The sequence below is a fragment of the Agelaius phoeniceus genome, chromosome 32 (genome assembly GCF_051311805.1).
Source record: "Agelaius phoeniceus isolate bAgePho1 chromosome 32, bAgePho1.hap1, whole genome shotgun sequence".
NCBI classification, from domain to species: Eukaryota; Metazoa; Chordata; class Aves; order Passeriformes; family Icteridae; genus Agelaius; species Agelaius phoeniceus.
The window spans coordinates 1009562-1028224 of NC_135296.1; the positions used below are offsets into that span (position 1 = coordinate 1009562).

At 58.0% G+C, this 18663-nt stretch overlaps 1 protein-coding gene across 7 annotated transcripts in view; it reads right to left on the reverse strand.

Annotated features, from left to right (window-relative positions):
• The window catches only part of WIZ (WIZ zinc finger), a 56919-nt gene that overhangs the window by 8488 nt on the left and 29768 nt on the right, over window positions 1–18663 (reverse strand). For 6 of the 7 annotated variants that reach the window (XM_077192315.1, XM_077192314.1, XM_077192313.1 and 3 more), the window contains exons 5-9: window positions 17286–17840; window positions 9262–9426; window positions 6902–7363; window positions 4424–4984; window positions 1424–1906 (exon numbers count right to left, since the gene is read on the reverse strand). In XM_077192315.1, coding sequence (XP_077048430.1) covers window positions 1424–1906; window positions 4424–4984; window positions 6902–7363; window positions 9262–9426; window positions 17286–17840 — 2226 coding nt within the window. Of the gene's footprint in view, window positions 1–1423; window positions 1907–4423; window positions 4985–6901; window positions 7364–9261; window positions 9427–16294; window positions 16404–17285; window positions 17841–18663 lie in introns of all 7 variants that reach the window. The other variant, XM_077192318.1, reaches the window with a different exon arrangement.

Here is an 18663-nt window from a genome sequence, read left to right on the forward strand (position 1 = left end):
TCCCTGTGATCTCCCTCACCACTCACAGGCCTTGTCGTGCAGGGCCTTGGCCTTGAAGCCCAGCTCGAAGGCCCTTCCAGCCCATCCCAAAACCATCCCAAAGATCCCAAAACCATCCCAAAACCATCCTAAAGATCCCAAAAGCATCCCAAAAGCATCCTAAAGATCCCAAAACCATCCAAAAGATCCCAAACACACCCCAAAGTCCCCCAGCACTCACAGGCCTTGTCGTGCAGGGCCTTGGCCTTGAAGCCCAGCTCGAAGCCTTTGTGCTTGGCCTCTCTGTGCCCTCCCAGCCCATCCCAAAACCAACCCAAAACCACCCAAAAACCACCCCAAAACCACCCGAAATCCATCCCAAAGATCCCAAAACCATCCCAAAAACCCCAAAAACCCCAAAATTCCTGTGATCTCCCTCAGCACTCACAGGCCTTGTTGTGCAGGGCCTGGGCCTTGAAGCCCAGCTCAAAGGCCCTTCCAGCCCATCCCAAAACTACCTCAAAACCATAACCCTAACCCTAACCCAAAAACCACCCCAAAACCACCCGAAATCCATCCCAAAAACCCCAAATTCCCCGAAATCCCTGTGATCTCCCCCAGCACTCACAGGCCTTGTCGTGCAGGGCCTTGGCCTTGAAGCCCAGCTCGAAGCCTTTGTGCTTGGCCTCTCCGTGCCCTCCCAGCCCACCCCAAAACCAACCCAAAACCACCCGAAATCCATCCCAAAGATCCCTAAACCATCCCTAACCATCCTAAAGATCCCAAAACCACCCAAAACCATCCTAAAGACCCCAAATTCCCTGAAATTCCCATCATTTCCCCACGGCACTCACAGGCCTTGTTGTGGTGCAGGCCCTTGGCCTTGAAGCCCAGCTCGAAGGCCCTTCCAGCCCATCCCAAAACCATCCCAAAATCACCCAAAAACCACCTGAAATCCATCCTAAAGTTCCCGAAACCGTCCCAAAGACCCCAAATTCCCCAAAATTCCCATCATTTCCCCATGGTCACTCACAGGCCTTGTCGTGCAGGGCCTTGGCCTTGAAGCCCAGCTCGAAGCCTTTGTGCTTGGCCTCTCCGTGCCCTCCCAGCCCACCCCAAAACCACCCCAAAACCATCCCAAAGATCCCAAAACCATCCCAAAGATCCCAAAACCATCCCAAAAACCCCAAAAACCCCAAAATCCCTGTGATCTCCCCCAGCACTCACAGGCCTTGTCGTGCAGGGCCTTGGCCTTGAAGCCCAGCTCGAAGCCTTTGTGCTTGGCCTCTCTGTGCCCTCCCAGCCCATCCCAAAACCAACCCAAAACCACCCCAAAACCATCCCAAAGATCCCAAAGATCCCAAAACCATCCCAAAATCATCCTAAAGATCCCCAAACCATCCAAAGATCCCAAAACCATCCCAAACTCCCCATGGTCACTCACAGGCCTTGTCGTGCAGGGCCTTGGCCTTGAAGCCCAGCTCGAAGCCTTTGTGCTTGGCCTCTCCGTGCCCTCCCAGCCTCTCTGTGTCTCCCAGGGGTCTCTTGGCAGCCAGGAAGGCCCCGGGGGCGTTCTTGGAGCCCAGCGGTGCCAGGGCCAGCCCCGAGCCCGGCTTGCCCAGGGCCAGCCCCGGGGGCAGCGCCTTGCCCGGAGCCGGCCCCGGGGGCGCTTTGGGCTCCTCCTCGCACAGCCCCGGGCCCGGCTCCAGCCCCGGCGGCAGCGGCGGCTCCTTCTTGATGAGGCAGGGCTTGGATTTCTTCCTGAGGATCTCCCGGAGCGTGTCGATGGGGGAGCCGTTCACCGACCACTCGGTCACCCCCATCTGGCGCAGGTGGGAGCGAGCGTGGCTCGAGAGCCCCTTGCGGTTCTCAAAGAATTCCCCGCAGAACTCGCAGCGGATGTCGCGCACCGGGTCCGCCCGGGAGGCTGCAAGGGAGGGGAAATGTGGGATTAGGGATGGATGGAAACCCCTGGATGGGCTCAGAGCATCCCCAAAATCCTCAGGATGAGCCCCAAGAACTCGCAGCGGATGTCGCGCACCGGGTTTGCCCAGGAGGCTGGAAGGGGAAATTCGGGGATTAGGGAGAGAAGGAAACACCTGGGATGGGACCTTGGGTCCCTAAATCCTTCGGGTGAGCTCCCCAAAATCCCTGGGATGAGCTCCCCAAAATCCTCAGGATGAGCTCCTCAAAATCCCTGGGATGAGCTCCCCAAAATCCCTGGGATGAGCTCCCCCAAATCCCCGGGGTGAGCTCCCCAAATCCCTGGGGTGAACTCCTGAAAATCCTTGGGGTGAGCTCCCCAAAATCCCCAGGTTGAGCTCCCCAAAATCCCCGGGATGAGCTCCCCAAAATCCCCGGGATGAGCTCCCCAAAATCCCTGAGCTCCCCAAAATCTTTGGGGTGAGCTCCCCAAAATCCCTGGGGTGAGCTCCCCAAAATCCCTGGGATGAGCTCCCCAAAATCCTTGGGGTGAACTCCCCCAAATCCTCAGGATGAGCTCCCCAAAATCCCTGGGATGAGCTCCCCAAAATCCCCGGGATGAGCTCCCCAAAATCCCTGGGATGAGCTCCCCAAAATCCCTGGGATGAGCTCCCCAAAATCCCCGGGATGAGCTCCCCAGAATCCCTGGGGTGAGCTCCAAAAAATCCCCGGGATGAGCTCCCCAAAATCCCCAGGATGAGCTCCTCAAAATCCCTGGGATGAGCTCCTCAAAATCCCTGGGGTGAGCTCCCCAAAATCCCTGGGATGAGCTCCCCAGAATCCCCAGGATGAGCTCCCCAAAATCCCCAGGGTGAGCTCCCCAAATTCTCCAGGGTGAGCTCCCCAGAATCCCCGGGATGAGCTCCCCAAAATCCCTGGGATGAGCTCCCCAAAATCCCTGGGGTGAGCTCCCCAAAATCCCCAGGATGAGCTCCCCAAAATCCCCAGGAGGAGCCAGCGGATGACACACACGGGGTCTGTGCCCAGGAGGCTGCAGAAGGGGAAATTCTGGGATTAGGGATGGATGGAACCCCCTGAGATGGGATCTTGAGTCCCTAAATCCCTGAGATCGGATCTGAACCATCCCAAATCCCTGGGACGATCCCTGAACCCCCCAAATCCCTGGGACGATCCCTAAACCCTCCCAAATCCCTGGGACGATCCCTGAACCCCTCAAATCCCTGGGACGATCCCTGAGCCCCCCAAATCTCTGGGATGATCCCTAAACCCTCCCAAATCCCTGAGATCAGATCTGAACCCTCCCAAATCCCTGGGATGATTCCTGAACCCCCCAAATCCCTGGGATGATTCCTGAACCCCCCAAATCCCCGGGACGATCCCTAAACCCTCCCAAATCTCTGGGATGATTCCTGAACCCCCCAAATCCCTGAGATTGGATCTGAACCCCCCCAAATCCCCGGGACGATCCCTGAACCCCCAAATCCCTGGGATGATCCCTGAACCCCTCAAATCCCTGGGACGATCCCTGAACCCCCCAAATCCCTGGGACGATCCCTGAACCCCCCAAATCTCTGGGATGATCCCTGAACCCTCCAAATCCCCAAGATCGGATCTGAACCCCTCAAATCCCTGGGATGATCCCTGAACCCTCCAAATCCCCAAGATCGGATCTGAACCCCTCAAATCCCTGGGATGATCCCTGAACCCTCCCAAATCTCTGGGATGATCCCTGAACCCCCCAAATCCCTGGGACGATCCCTGAACCCCCCAAATCCCTGGGATCGGATCTGAACCCCTCAAATCCCCAGGATGATCCCTAAACCCCCCAAATCCCTGGGACGATCCCTGAACCCCCCAAATCCCTGGGATGATCCCTGAACCCCCCAAATCCCCGGGACGATCCCTGAGCCCCCCAAATCCCTGGGACGATCCCTGAACCCCCCAAATCCCTGGGACGATCCCTAAACCCTCCCAAATCTCTGGGATTATCCCTAAAGCCCCCAAATCCCTGGGACGATCCCTAAACCCTCCCAAATCCCTGGGATGATCCCTGAACCCTCCCAAATCCCTGGGACGATCCCTGAACCCCCCAAATCCCTGGGACGATCCCTAAAACTTCCAAATCCCTGGGACAATCCCTGAACCCCCCAAATCCCTGGGACGATCCCTGAACCCCCCAAATCCCTGGGACGATCCCTGAGCCCCCCAAATCCCCGGGACGATCCCTAAACCCCCCAAATCCCTGAGATTGGATCTGAACCCCCCAAATCCCTGGGACGATCCCTGAACCCCCCAAATCCCTGGGACGATCCCTGAACCCCCCAAATCCCTGAGATTGGATCTGAACCCGCCAAATCCCCGGGACGATCCCTGAAGCCCCCAAATCCCTGGGACGATCCCTGAACCCCCCAAATCCCTGGGATGATCCCTGAACCCCCCAAATCCCTGGGATGATCCCTGAACCCCCCAAATCCCCGTGCCAGAGCCCAGCACCACTCACAGAGGTTGAGCGGCGCCATCTCCTCGTGCGCTGCCCAGGCCGGGTCCGGCGGCGCCGGCGCCTCCCCGGGATGGATCCCGGCTCCTCCTCCTCCTCCTCCTGCTCCAGCCATCAGCTCCCGCTTGATCTCCACCCTGAGCTGGTCCTGCTTCAGTTTCTTCTGCAGGGAGGGCGCCGAGAGCCCCGGGAACATTTTCCTGGCCGTGGGTGGCGCCGGCGGTGGCGGGGAGGAGGCGGCGCCGGGGGCCGGGCCCGGAGGGCTCAGCGGAGCCGGGACTTTCTTGCCCAGCGCCGGGGGCAGGTGGAGCTCGGGTGGGGCCCGAGGCGGCTCCAGAGGGGCCAGCCCGCCCAGCAGGCTCTTGGCCAGCGGCTTGGGGTGGCCCGAGCGGCGGCGGGTGAGGATTTCCCGCAGCGTGTCGATGGGGGAGCCGTTCACGTACCACTCGGTCACCCCCATCTGGCGCAGGTGCGAGCGAGCGTGGCTCGAGAGCCCCTTGCGGTTCTCAAAGAATTCCCCGCAGAATTCGCAGCGGATGTCGCGGCAGGGCTCGGAGCCTGAGGCTGGAAACGGGAGAGAAATGGTTAAAAAGGTTGGGGTTTGGGGAATCTGGGGTCTCACAAGGAATTCCCCCACAAAATTCACAGCAGATGTCACAGTAGGATCAGAGCCCGAGGCTGGGAACGGGTGAGAAATGGGTGAGAAATGGTTAAAAAGGTTGGGGTTGTGGGAGTCTAGGGTTTCACAAGGAATTCCCCCATGGAATTTGGAGTGGGGGTCATGGCACAGCCCGAGGCTGGAAATGGGTGAGAAATGGTTAAAAAGGTGTTGGTGGATGGTTGGGGTTTTGGGAATCTGGGGTTTCACAAAGAATTCCCCCGTGGAATTTGGACTGGGGGTCATGGCACAGCTCCAAGCCCAAGGCTGGGAATGGGTGAGAAATGGTTAAAAAGGTTGGGGTTTTGGGAAATCTGGGGTTTCACAAGGAATTCCCCCACAAAATTCGCAGCGGATGTCGCGGCAAGGCTCGGAGCCCGAGGCTGGGCAAGTGGGGAAATGGCAGAGAAGGGGTTAAACCCCATTACACCCCACTAAACCCCAATTAAACCCCAATAAAACCCAATTAAAACCCAATCAAACCCCATTAACCCCCTCGTCACTCACTGAGGTTGAGCGGCCCGTCCTCGTTGGGCACCCAAACCCCAATCAAACCCAATTACACCCCAATAAAACCCCATTAAACCCCAATCAAACCCCAATCAAACCCCAATCAAACCCCATTACACCCCAATAAAACCCAATTAAACCCAAATAAAACCCAATTAAACCCCATTAAACCCCAATAAAACCCAATTAACCCCCTCATCACTCACTGAGCTTGAGCGGCCCGTCCTCATCGGGCGCCCAAACCCCAATCAAACCTCATTACACCCCAATAAAACCCCATTAAACCCAAATAAAACCCCATTAAACCCCATTACACCCCAATAAAACCCAATTAAACCGCACTAAAGCCCCATTAAACCCCAATCAAACCCAATTAACCCCCTCATCACTCACTGAGGTTGAGGGGCCCGTCCTCGTCGGGCGCCCACTTGGCCTCGGCGGGCATTGGGCTCAGCGCCAGCTTCGCCCCCTTCTCCTCAGTGCCCATTAAACCCCAATCAAACCCAACCAAAGCCCAATCAAACCCAATAAAACCCAATCAAACTCCATTAAACCCCAATCAAACCTCATTACACCCCAATTAAACCAAATCAAACCCCACTAACCCCCTGGTCACTCACTGAGGTTGAGGGGCCCGTCCTCGTTGGGCGCCCAAACCCCAATAAAACCCCATTACACCCCAATAAAACCCCATTAAACCCCAATCAAACCCCAATCAAACCCCATTACACCCCAATAAAACCCAATTAAACCCAAATAAAACCCAATTAAACTCCATTAAACCCCAATAAAACCCAATTAACCCCCTCATCACTCACTGAGTTTGAGCGGCCCATCCTCATCGGGCGCCCAAACCCCAATAGAACCCAATTACACCCCAATCAAACCCAATTACACCTCAATCAAACCCCAATAAAACCCAACTAAACCCCATTAAACCCCATTAAATCCCAATAAACCCCAATAAAACCCAATCAAACCCCTCATCACTCACTGAGGTTGAGGGGCCCGTCCTCGTTGGGCACCCAAACCCCAATCAAACCCAATAAAACCCAATCAAACCCCATTAAACCCCAATCAAACCTCATTACACCCCAATTAAACCAAATCAAACCCCACTAACCCCCTGGTCACTCACTGAGGTTGAGGGGCCCGTCCTCGTCGGGCGCCCACTTGGCCTTGGCGGGCATTGGGCTCAGCGCCAGCTTCGCCCCCTTCTCCTCAGTGCCAATTAAACCCCATTACACCCCATTAAATCCCAATAAAACCCCAATAAACCCCAATCAAACCCCATTAACCCCCTGGGCACTCACTGAGGTTGAGGGGCCCATCCTCGTCGGGTGCCCACTTGCCCTCGGCGGGCATTGGGCTCAGCGCCAGCTTCGCCCCCTTCTCCTCGCCGCCCTTGGGCGAGCCCGGCAGCGGCGCCGGAACTTTCCGGAGCGCGGGCGAGCCCGGCCGGCCCAGGGCCTTGGCGAAGCCCGGCGGGGATTTGATGGCCTTGTTGAGGGAGCCCTCGGGCTTGGGCAGCAGCAGCAGCGGCGGCCGCGGCGCCGCCGGCTCCTTCGGGGAGCCGCCCGCCGATTTCTTGGCCAGCGCGGGGCCCTCGGCCTTGGGCTTGTGGCGCACGAGCTCGTAGAGGAGATCGATGGGGGCGCCCGAGCTCTCGGACTCGGCCACGCCCAGCTGGCGCAGGTGGGAGCGGGCGTGGCTGGAGAGGCCCTTGCGGGTCTCGAAGCAGGCGCCGCACACCTCGCAGGTGGTCAGGCTGGAGGCTGGAAAAATGGGAAATCAGGGGTTAAAAATCATTTGGGATCGGTTCCTGAGTTCCACCCATAGTCGTGGTCTTGCACACCTGGCAGGTGGTCAGGCTGGAGGCTGGAAAAATGGGAAATTAGGGGTTAAAATTATTTGGGATCAACTCCTGAGATCCCCTCACAGAGCAGGTGCTGCACACCTGGTAGGTGGTCAGGCTGGGGGCTGGAAATGGGGGAAAAATGGGAAATCAGGGGTTAAAAATGCCCTCACAGAGCAGGCGCTGCACACCTCGCAGGTGGTCAGGCTGGAGGCTGGAAAAATGGGGGAAAATGGGAAATTAGGGGTTAAAAATGCCTTGGGATCAGCTCCTGAGATCCCCTCCAAAGTCCTGGCTTTGGGATTGGAGCAGGTGGTCAGGTTGGAGGCTGGAAATGGGGAAAAAATGGGGTAAAAAAGGGAAATTAAGGGTTCAAAATCTCTTGGGATCAGCTCCTGAGATTCCCCCATAATCGTGGTCTTGCACACCTCACAGGTGGTCAGATTGGAGGCTGGAAAAATGGGGGAAAAATGGGAAATCAGGGGTTAAAATCATTTGGGATCAACTCCTGAGATCCCCTCACAGAGCAGGCGCCGCACACCTGGCAGGTGGTCAGGCTGGAGGCTGGAGGCTGGAAAAATGGGGGAAAAATGGGAAATTAGGGGTTAAAAATGCCTTGGGATCAGTTCCTGAGATACCCCCATAATCGTGGTCTTGCACACTTGGCAGGTGGTCAGGCTGGAGGCTGGAAAAATGGGAAATTAGGGGTTAAAATCATTTGGGATCAGTTCCTGAGATCCCCTCCCAATGTCCTGACTATGGGATTGGAGCAGGTGCTGCACTCCTCGCAGGTGGTCAGGCTGGAGGCTGGAAAAATGGGGGGAAAAGGGGAAATCAGGGGTTAAAATTATTTGGGATCAGCTCCTGAGATCCCCTCACAGAGCAGGCACCACACACCTGGCAGGTGGTCAGGGTGGAGGCTGGAAAAATGGGAAATTAGAAATTAAAAATCTCTTGGGATCATTTCCTGAGATCCCCCCATAGTCCTGGTCTTGCACACCTTGCAGGTGGTCAGGCTGGAGGCTGGAAAAATGGGGAAAAAATGGGGAATCAGGGGTTAAAATCATTTGGGATCAACTCCTGAGATCCCCTCACAGAGCAGGTGCTGCACACCTCGCAGGTGGTCAGGCTGGAGGCTGGAAAAATGGGAGAAAAATGTGGAAAAAGTGGAAAAATGGGGAAAAAACCCAGGATAAATCCAACCTCAGAGCAAGGAGAACGAGGAGGGAAGCTCCTCAATCAATCCCAAAAAATTCCAACCCCTCCTAGCCCCAGTTTTGGGATCACAGCAGGTGCTGCACACATCACATATGGTCAGGCTGGAAAATGGGGAAAAACAGGGAAAAAATGGGGAAAAAAAACAGAATAAATCCAATCTCAGAGTGAGGGGAATGAGGAATGACAGGAGGGAAGGTTGGGAGTAAATCCCAAAAAATTCCAACCCCTTCCAGCCCAAGTTTTGGGATCACAGCAGGTCCTGCACACATCACACATGGTCAGGCTGGAAAATGGGGAAAAACTGGGAAAAAATGGGAAAAAACCAGAATAAATCCAATTTTAGAGCGAGGAGAACGAGGAGGGAAGCTTGGGAGTAAATCCCAAAAAACTCCAACCCTTCCCAGCCCAAGCAGGACAATTCCCACCTCGTTAACTCCCGCGTTAATTAACCCCTAAAGAACCCCGTGGGCGGGGTCGGAGTGCCCCAAACCCGGGAGAAATTGGGAAAATTTTGGGAAAAACCGGGAAAAACCGGGAAAAAACGGGAAAAAAACGGGGAAAAAAAGGGAAAAACCGGGAAAACCTCAGGAAAATCCTCACCTTTGGCGTCCTGGGGCTCGGCTTTGCTGCCGGGGGGCTCCGGGCTGAGCTTGGTCCCGAGGCGGGGCGGGGGCGGCTCCAGCGCCGAGCTCGAGGATTTTTTGGGGATGGGGGGAGGGGACGTCACTTCCATGGCCACCAACTCGTCCTCGTCAGGAGCCAGAACTGCGGGGAGCGGCTGGGGATCAGGGATGGGGGAATTTGGGGGGGTCCTGAGGGGATTTGGGGTGATTCAGGTGGGATTTGGGGGGTCCAGAGGGGATTTGGGGGGTTCCTGAGGGGATTTGGGGGGTCCTGAGGGGATTTGGGGGGTTCCTGAGGGGATTTGGGGGGTCCTGAGGGGATTTGAGGTGTTTCAAGTGGGATTTGGGGGGTTCCTGAGGGGGTCCAGGGGGGTCCTGAGGTGATTTCAGGAGTTAAGGGGGGAATTTGGGGGGTCCTGAGGGGGTTTGGGGGGGCCTGAGGGGGTTTGGAGAGGTCCAGATGGGATTTGGGATGTTCCATGTGGGATTTGGGGGGGTCCTGAGGGGGTTTGGGGGGTCCAGAGGGGGTTTGGGGGGGTCCAGAGGGGGTTTGGGGGGTCCTGAGGGGGTTTGGGGGGGTCCAGAGGGGGTTTGGGGGGTCCTGAGGGGGTTTAGAGGGTTCCAGGTGGGATTTGGGGGGTTCCAGGTGGGATTTGGGGGGTCCTGAGTGGGTTTGAGGGGTTCCAGAGGGGATTTGGGATGTTCCATGTGGGATCTGGGGGGGTCCAGAGGGGATTGGGGGGTCCAGAGGGGATTTGGGGTGTTCCAGAGGGGGTTTCGGGAGTTAAGGGGGGAATTTGGGGGGTCCTGAGGGGGTCCAGGGGGGTCCTGAGGGGATTTGGGGTGATTCAGGTGTGATTTGGGGTGTTTCAGGTGGGATTTGGGGGGTCGTGAGTGGGTTTGGGGGGTCCTGAGGGGGTCTGGGGGGTCCTGAGGGGGTTTGGGGGGGCCTGAGGGGGTTTGGGGTGATTCAGGTGGGATTTGGGGTGTTTCAGGTGGGATTTGGGGGTCCAGAGGGGATTTGGGGTGGTCCAGGTGGGATTTTGGGGGTCCTGAGGGGGTCCAGGGGGGTCCTGAGGGGGTCCAGGGGGGTCCTGAGGGGGTTTGGAGGATCCTGAGGGGATGTTGGGAGTTAAGGGGGGAATTTGGGGGGTCCAGAGGGGATCTGGGGGGTCCTGAGGGGGTCTGGGGGGTCCTGAGGGGATTTGAGGGAGCCTGAGGGGGTTTGGGGGGGGTCCTGAGAGGCTTTGGGGGGGTCCTGACGGGGTTTGGGGGGTCCAGAGGGGATTTGGGGGGTCCAGAGGGGGTTTGGGGTCTTCCAGGTGGAATCTGGGGGGTTCCAGAGGGGATTTGGGGGGTTCCAGAGGGGATTTGGGGGGTTCCAGAGGGGATTTGGGGGGTTCCAGGTGGGATTTGGGGGTGTCCTGAAGGGGTTTGGCGGGTTCCAGAGGGGATTTGGGGGGTTCCAGAGGGGGTTTGGGGGGTTCCAGGTGGGATGTGGGGGGTTCCTGAGGGGGTTTGAGGACAGGGACAGCGCCAGGTCCCTGCAGGTGACAGGACAGGGACAGTGGCAGGGGACAGGGATGGTGCCAGGTCCCTGCAGGTGACAGGACTGGGGTGGTGACACAGGGACAGGGGACAGGACAGGGGACAGGGGACAGGGGTGGTGGCACAGGGACAGGACAGGGGTGGTGACACAGGGACAGGGACAGGACAGGGGTGGTGGCACAGGGACAGGACAGGGGTGGTGGCACAGGGACAGGGACAGGACAGGGGTGGTGGCACAGGGACAGGACAGGGGTGGTGACACAGGGACAGGGACAGGACAGGGGTGGTGGCACAGGGACAGGACAGGGGTGGTGACACAGGGACAGGGGACAGGACAGGACAGGGGGGGTGGCACAGGGACAGGACAGGGGACAGGACAGGACAGGACAGGACAGGACAGGACAGGACAGGGGTGGTGGCATCTCCCCACAAGTGACAGGACGGAGCCAGGAGGGGACAGGGCCAGTGGCGGTGCCACCAGAGAGGCGCCAGCTCCCGAAGGGGACAGCACAGGGGAGGGGACAGGGTGGTGGCAGCTCCTTAAGGGGAGGGGACACAGAAGGTGACAAATCGCAGCAGGGGGCAGGACAGGGACGGGGACAGGTCCCCAAGGGGAGGGGACAGGGAGAGGTGACAGGTCCCCAAGGGGAGGGGACAGGGAGAGGTGACAGATCCTAGAGGGGAGGGGACAGGGAGAGGTGACAGGTCCCCAAGGGGAGGGGACACAGAAAGTGACAGATCCTAAAGGGGAGGGGACAGGGTGGTGGCATCAGGGAGGGGACAGGGATGGTGGCATCTCCCTGCAGGCAGGGGACACTGAGAGGTGACAGATCCTAAAGGGGAGGGGACAGGGTGGTGGCATCAGGGACAGAACAGGGAGGGGACACAGAGAGGTGACAGGTCCCCAAGGGGACAGGACAAGGGTGGTGGCATCTCCCTGCAGGGAGGGGACACTGAGAGGTGTCAGGTCCCCAAGGGGAGGGGACAGGGGTGGGGACAGGTCCCCAAGGGGAGGGGACAGGGACAGTGGCAGGTCCCCAAGGGGAGGGGACACAGAGAAGGTGACAGGTCCCTGAGGGGAGGGGACAGGGTGGTGGCATCAGGGAGGGGACAGGGATGGTGGCACCTCCCTGCAGGGAGGGGACACAGAAGGTGACAAAGCCCTGCAGGGAGGGGACACAGAGAGGTGACAGGTCCCCAAGGGGGCAGGACAAGGGTGGTGGCATCTCCCAGCAGGGAGGGGACACTGAGAGGTGACAGGGACAGGGACAGCTCCCAGCACAGGCGGGACAGGGACAGGGACAGGTCCTAAAGGGGAGGGGACAGGGACAGGGACAGGGACAGGGACAGGTCCCTGCAGGGAGGGGACACTGAGAGGTGACAGGTCCCTAAGGGGAGGGGACAGGGACAGGGACAGTCCCAGCACAGGTGGGACAGGGTGAGGGAGGGGACAGGGCTGGGGACATCCAAGAGCTCCTGGGGACCAGCCTGGGGACACCTTGGGGACATCCCGGGAGCTGCTCAGTGACAGGGCTGGGGACACCCTGGGACCAGCCTGGGGACATCCCTGAGCCCTTCAGTGACAGGGCTGGGGACACCCCAGGGCTTTTGGGGACATCCCAGGAGCCTCTCAGTGACAGGGCTGGGGACACCCTGGGAGCTCCAGGCTAAGGACAACCCAGAGCTCCTGGTGACAGGGCTGGGGACATCCCTGAGCCCCTCGGTGACAGGGCTGGGGACATCCCTGAGCCTCTTGGTGACAGGGCTGGGGACATCCCGGGGCTCTTGGGGACAGGGCTGGGGACATCCCTGAGCCTTTGGTGACAGGGCTGGGGACATCCTGGGAGCACCAGGCTGGGGACATCCGAGAGCACCTGGGGACAGGGCTGGGGACATCCCAGTGACAGGGCTGGGGACACCCTGGGGACATCCTAGGCTTGCTGGGGACATCCTGGGCACCAGCCTGGGGACATCCCAGGAGCTGCTTGTGGGGACAGGGCTGGGGACACCCTGGGAGCTGCTCAGTGACCAGGCTGGGACACACCAGGGTGACACAGCTGGGGACATCCTGGGGTTCCCAGTGACAGCGATGGGGACATGCCAGGAGATGCTTGGTGACAGGGCTGGGGACACCCCGGTGACAGCACTGGGGACATCCCGGGAGCTCCAAGCTGGGGACACCCCGGGGGCCGGCCTGGGGACATCCCGGTGCCAGCACTGGGGACATCCCGGGAGCTGCTCGGTGACAGAACTGGGGACACCCCGGGGACCGGCCTGGGGCTCTCAGTGACAGGGCTGGGGACACCCCAGGGCCCTTGGGGACATCCCGGGGCTCCCGGGGCTCGGCCTGGCCGCACCGGGCCACCCCCGCCTCCCCTGGGCCAGGAGCCCCGACCCGACCCGGGCTGCCCGAACCGAACCGGGCTGTCCGAACCGAACCGGGCTGTCCGAACCGAACCGGGCTGCCCGACCCAGGCCCCACCATCCCAGAGCAGCCCCGAGCAGCCCCGGTTCGGGTCGGGTCGGTTCGGAGCCCCCGGCGGCGCCGGGCCCGTACCGGGAGCGCATCCCGGGGGTCCCGCGGGGACAAAGCGGGGCCGGGGCCGGGACAAAGGAGGGCGGCGGCTCCTCGGCCGCGGCCTCCCGGAGCCCCGCTGGGCTCTCCCGCCGCCCTCCCGCGGAGCCTCGGCCCGGCCGAACCGGGCCCGGAGCGGGGCGGATCCGTGAGGGGGCCCCGGGGGCGGTGAGGGGAATTGGGGGGGGGCGGGGGGGGGGGGGCGCGGGTGGGCCCGGGCTTGGCGGGGCGGGGCCGGCGGGGGTGGGAAAGGGGCGCTCACCCGGCTCGGGCGCGGCCGGGGGCTCGGGGTCGCCGTCCCCGCCGCGGTCGCGGTCGCGGGGCCGCGGAGCCGCCGCCGCTTTGGTGACTTTGGGCGGCGGGGAGGCGGCGGCCGAGGCCGAGGTGGAGGCCGCCATCTTGGGCACGGCGCACGCGGGGCGCCCGCCAGGCCGCACGGCCGAGCGCCGAGAGAGAGGCGCGAGCGGCCAGGGGAGAGCGGCCGAGCGCCGAGCGGGGAGCTTGGGGCGGGCGGGGGGGGGAGAGAGATTGTGGGAAATGTTGGGGAAAAAAAGGGGAAATTTGGGAATTCTGGGGGAAATTGGGGGATTTTGGGGGAAAAAGGGGGGAAAAGGGGGGAAAAGGGGAATTTTGGGAATTCTGGGGAGAAATTGGGGGATTTGGGTGGGAATTTAGGGGAATTTTGGAGGAAATTTGGGCATTATTTCTGGAAATTGGGGGATTTTGGGGGGGAAGGGGAATTTCGGGGATTTTTGGAGGTATTTGGGGGAAAACTCTGGAATTTTGAGGGGAAAGGGGGGATTTTGGGGAGAAATTTAATTTGGGGGGAATTGGGGAATTTTTGGGGGAAAAAAGGGGAACTTGGGAGGAAACTGGGGAACTTTGGGGGAAATGGGAGGAATTTGGGGGGGAAAGAGAAATTTTGGGGGAAAAAGTGGGAATTTTTGGAAATTTGGAGGGGAAAAAGGGAAAATTGGGGGGGAAAAGGGGACTCTGAGAGGGGAAAGGGGAAATTTGGGGGATTTTCAGGGGAATTTCGGTTTGGGAATTGGAAATATCCCAGATATTGTGGATTTGGGGATTCAAATATCCCAGATTTTGTGGGTTTGGAACTCAAATACCCTGGATTTCCAATGGCAAATCCCCAAAATCCCAAACCATGGATCCAGAGGGGCTCCTCCTTCAGCCCCCAAACCCCAAATTCATCCCAAAACCCCCCAAACCCACACAATTTATCCCCAAAAAATCCCCAAAATGCGACTCCCAAAACTCATCCCAAAAGCCCAAAATCCCCAAACCACCACCCCAATCTTCATCCCGCTGAATTTTGCCCCTTTGCCAACAAAAATCCCCAAAATGTGGCTCCAAAAACTCATCCCAAAACCCAAACTCAAAATCGATCCCAAACCACCCCAAAACCTCCAAATTTTTCCCAAAAATCCCCAAAATCCAAAGCCCTGGATGAGATCCCTGAGGGCACCAAGCTCCTTGAGCCCAAAATCCCAAATTTATCCTAAAACCCCAAAACCACCAAATTTATCCCAAAAAATCTCCAAAAACTCATCCCAAAACCCAAACCCTAAATCAAACCCCAAACTCCAAATTCATTCCAAAAGTGGGAACGCAATTTTTTGCCAATTTTTTGCCATTTTTTCCCAATTTTTCGCCATTTTTGGGGTCTCTCACCATCCCTGTAGGGCTGCAGGACCTCGTCCCCCCAGGGCAGCAGGAACGGCGCCGATTTCGGCGGATCCCAAAAACCCAAAAACTACCAAATTTATCCCCAAAAATCCCCAAGAACTCATCCCAAAACCCAAACCCAAAACCCAAACTCCAAATTCATCCCAAAACTACCCCAAAATCCCAATTTTTTCCCCATTTTTGGGGTCTCTCACCATCCCTGTAGGGCTGCAGGACCTCGTCCCCCCAGGGCAGCGGGAACGGCGCCGATTTGGGCAGATCCAAAACACCCCAAAACCACCAAATTTATCCCAAACAATCCCCAAAATCTGACTCCAAAAACTCATCCCTAAACCCAAACCCCAAACAGATCCCAAAACTGCCCCAAATTCCCAATTTTTTCCCCTTTTTTGGGGTCTCTCACCATCCCTGTAGGGCTGCAGGACCTCGTCCCCCCAGGGCAGCGGGAACGGCGCCGATTTGGGCAGATCCCAAAAACCCAAACCCCAAACGGATCCCAAAAACCCAAACCCCAAACGGATCTCAAAAACCACCAAAACTGCCCCAAACCTGCCCCAAAATCCCAATTTTTTTGCCATTTTTGGGGTCTCTCACCATCCCTGTAGGGCTGCAAGACCTCGTCCCCCCAGGGCAGCGGGAATGGCGCCGATTTGGGCAGATCCCAAAAACCCAAACCCCAAACGGATCCCAAAAACCCCAAAACCACCAAAACCACCCCAAGCTCCATCCTGTGCTGATCCTGCAGAATTCCCGACCCTTTTCCAACAAAAATCCCCAAAATCTGACACCAAAAACTCATCCCAAAACCCAAACTCAAAATTGATCCCAAAGCACCCCAAAACCTCCACATTTATCCCCAAAAATCCCCAAAAACTCATCCCAAAACCCAAACCCTAAATCAAACCCCAAACTCCAAATTCATCCCAAAAGTGGGAACCCAATTTTTTGCCATTTTTTCCCAATTTTTCCCCATTTTTGGGGTCTCTCACCATCCCTGTAGGGCTGCAGGACCTCGTCCCCCCAGGGCAGCGGGAACGGCGCCGATTTGGGCAGATCCAAAACACCCCAAAACCACCAAATTTATCCCAAAAAATCTCCAAAAACTCACCCCAAAACCCAAACTCCAAATTCATTCCAAAACTGCCCCAAAATCCCGATTTTTTTGCCATTTTTTGGGGTCTCTCACCATCCCTGTAGGGCTGCAGGACCTCGTCCCCCCAGGGCAGCGGGAACGGCGCCGATTTGGGCAGATCCCAAAAAGCCAAACCCCAAACGGATCCCAAAAACCCAAACCCCAAACAGATCCCAAAACCACCAAAACTGCCCCAAAACTGCCCCAAATTCTCAATTTTCCCCCATTTTTGGGGTCTCTCACCATCCCTGTAGGGCTGCAGGACCTCGTCCCCCCAGGGCAGCGGGAACGGCGCCGATTTGGGCAGATCCCAAAAACCCAAACCCCAAACGGATCCCAAAAACCCCAAAACCACCAAAACCACCCCAAGCTCCATCCTGGGCCGATCCTGCAGAATTCCCGACTCTTTTCCAACAAAAATCCCCAAAATCTGACACCAAAAACTCATCCCAAAACCCAAACTCAAAATCGATCCCAAAGCACCCCAAAACCTCCAAATTTATCCCAAAAATCCCCAAAAACTCATCCCAAAACCCAAACCCTAAATCAAACCCCAAACTCCAAATTCATCCCAAAAGTGGGAACCCAATTTTTTGCCATTTTTTCCCAATTTTTCCCCATTTTTGGGGTCTCTCACCATCCCTGTAGGGCTGCAGGACCTCGTCCCCCCAGGGCAGCGGGAACGGCGCCAATTTTGGCGGATCCCAAAAACCCCAAAACCACCAGATTTATCCCAAACAATCCCCAAAATCTGACACCAAAAACTCATCTCAAAACCCAACCCCCAAACAGATCCCAAAACCACCAAAACTGCCCCAAAATCCCAATTTTTCCCCATTTTTGGGGTCTCTCACCATCCCTGTAGGGCTGCAGGACCTCGTCCCCCCAGGGCAGCGGGAACAGCGCTGATTTGGGCAGATCCCAAAAAGCCAAACCCCAAACGGATCCCAAAAACCCAAACCCCAAACAGATCTCAAAACCACCAAAACTGCCCCAAAACTGCCCCAAATTCCCAATTTTTTTTTCCATTTTTGGGGTCTCTCACCATCCCTGTAGGGCTGCAGGACCTCGTCCCCCCAGGGCAGCGGGAACGGCGCCGATTTGGGCAGATCCCGGTGGAGATCCTGATGGTGGAGATCCTGATGGTGGAGATCCTGATGGTGGAGATCCTGGTGGAGATCCTGGTGCAGATCCTGGTGAAGATCCTGGTGGAGATCCTGGTGCAGATCCTGGTGAAGATCCTGGTGGAGATCCTGGTGGAGATCCTGGTGGAGATCCTGGTGCAGTTCATGGTGGAGCCCCTGGTGCAGCCCCTGGTGCAGCCCCTGGTGCAGGCCCTGGTGCAGGCCCTGGTGCAGGTCGCGGTGCAGGTCCCGTCCCGGCGAGGGCCCCATGGCGCGCAGCAGCGCCGGGTGCTCGGGGGCGGTGGCCAGGAGCTCCTTGAGGATGTGGATGGGGGACACGGTGAGCTCCCAGTTGGTGATGCCGAAGTCGCGCAGGTGGGCGCGGGCGTGGCTCGAGAGCCCCGCCCTCGTGTCGAACCCCGCCCCGCAGAACTCGCAGCGCATCAGGCTGAACGTGCCCGGGTCAAAGTTGGCCACTGCAAACGGGGAGGAGAGGTGGGGTCAGGGACACCAGGAACCACCAGGAACCCAAAAATCCCCAAAAAAACCATCAGGAACCCAAAAATCCCCAAAAAAACCCAAAAAAATACCCCCAAAATTGACCCCACCAGGCTGAACATGCCCGGGTCAAAGTTGGCCACTGCAAACAGGAGGAGAGGTGGGGTCAGGGACACCAGGAACCCAAAAACCCCAAAAAATACCCCCAAAATCCACCCCATCAGGCTGAACGTGCCCGGGTCAAAGTTGGCCACTGGAAACGGGAGGAGAGGTGGGGTCAGGGACACCAGGAACCCAAAAATCCCCAAAAAACCCATCTGGAACCCAAAAAACCCATGAGGAACCCCAAAAAACCCACCCAGAAACACCGAAAAACCCCTAAAATCCACCCCAGGTCAGATGTCCAGGTGGGTTTGTGACCACCAGGACCACCAAGAGCTCAGGTCAGATGTCCAGGTGGGTTTGTAACCACCATGCCCACCAAAACCTGTGGTCAGGTGTCCAGGTGGGTTTGTGACCACCAGGGTGACCAAAACCTCAGGTGGGTTTGTAGCCACAATGGCCACCAAGAGCTGTGGTCAGATGTCCAGGTGGGTTTGTGGCCACCATGGCCACCAAGAGCTCAGGTCAGATGTCCAGGTGGGTTTGTGGCCACCAGGGTGACCAAAACCTCAGGTCAGATGTCCAGGTGGGTTTGTGGCCACCAAGATCTCAGGTCAGATGTCCAGGTGGGTTTGTTGCCACCAAGAGCTCAGGTCAGATGTCCAGGTGGGTTTGTGGCCACCAGGACCACCAAGAGCT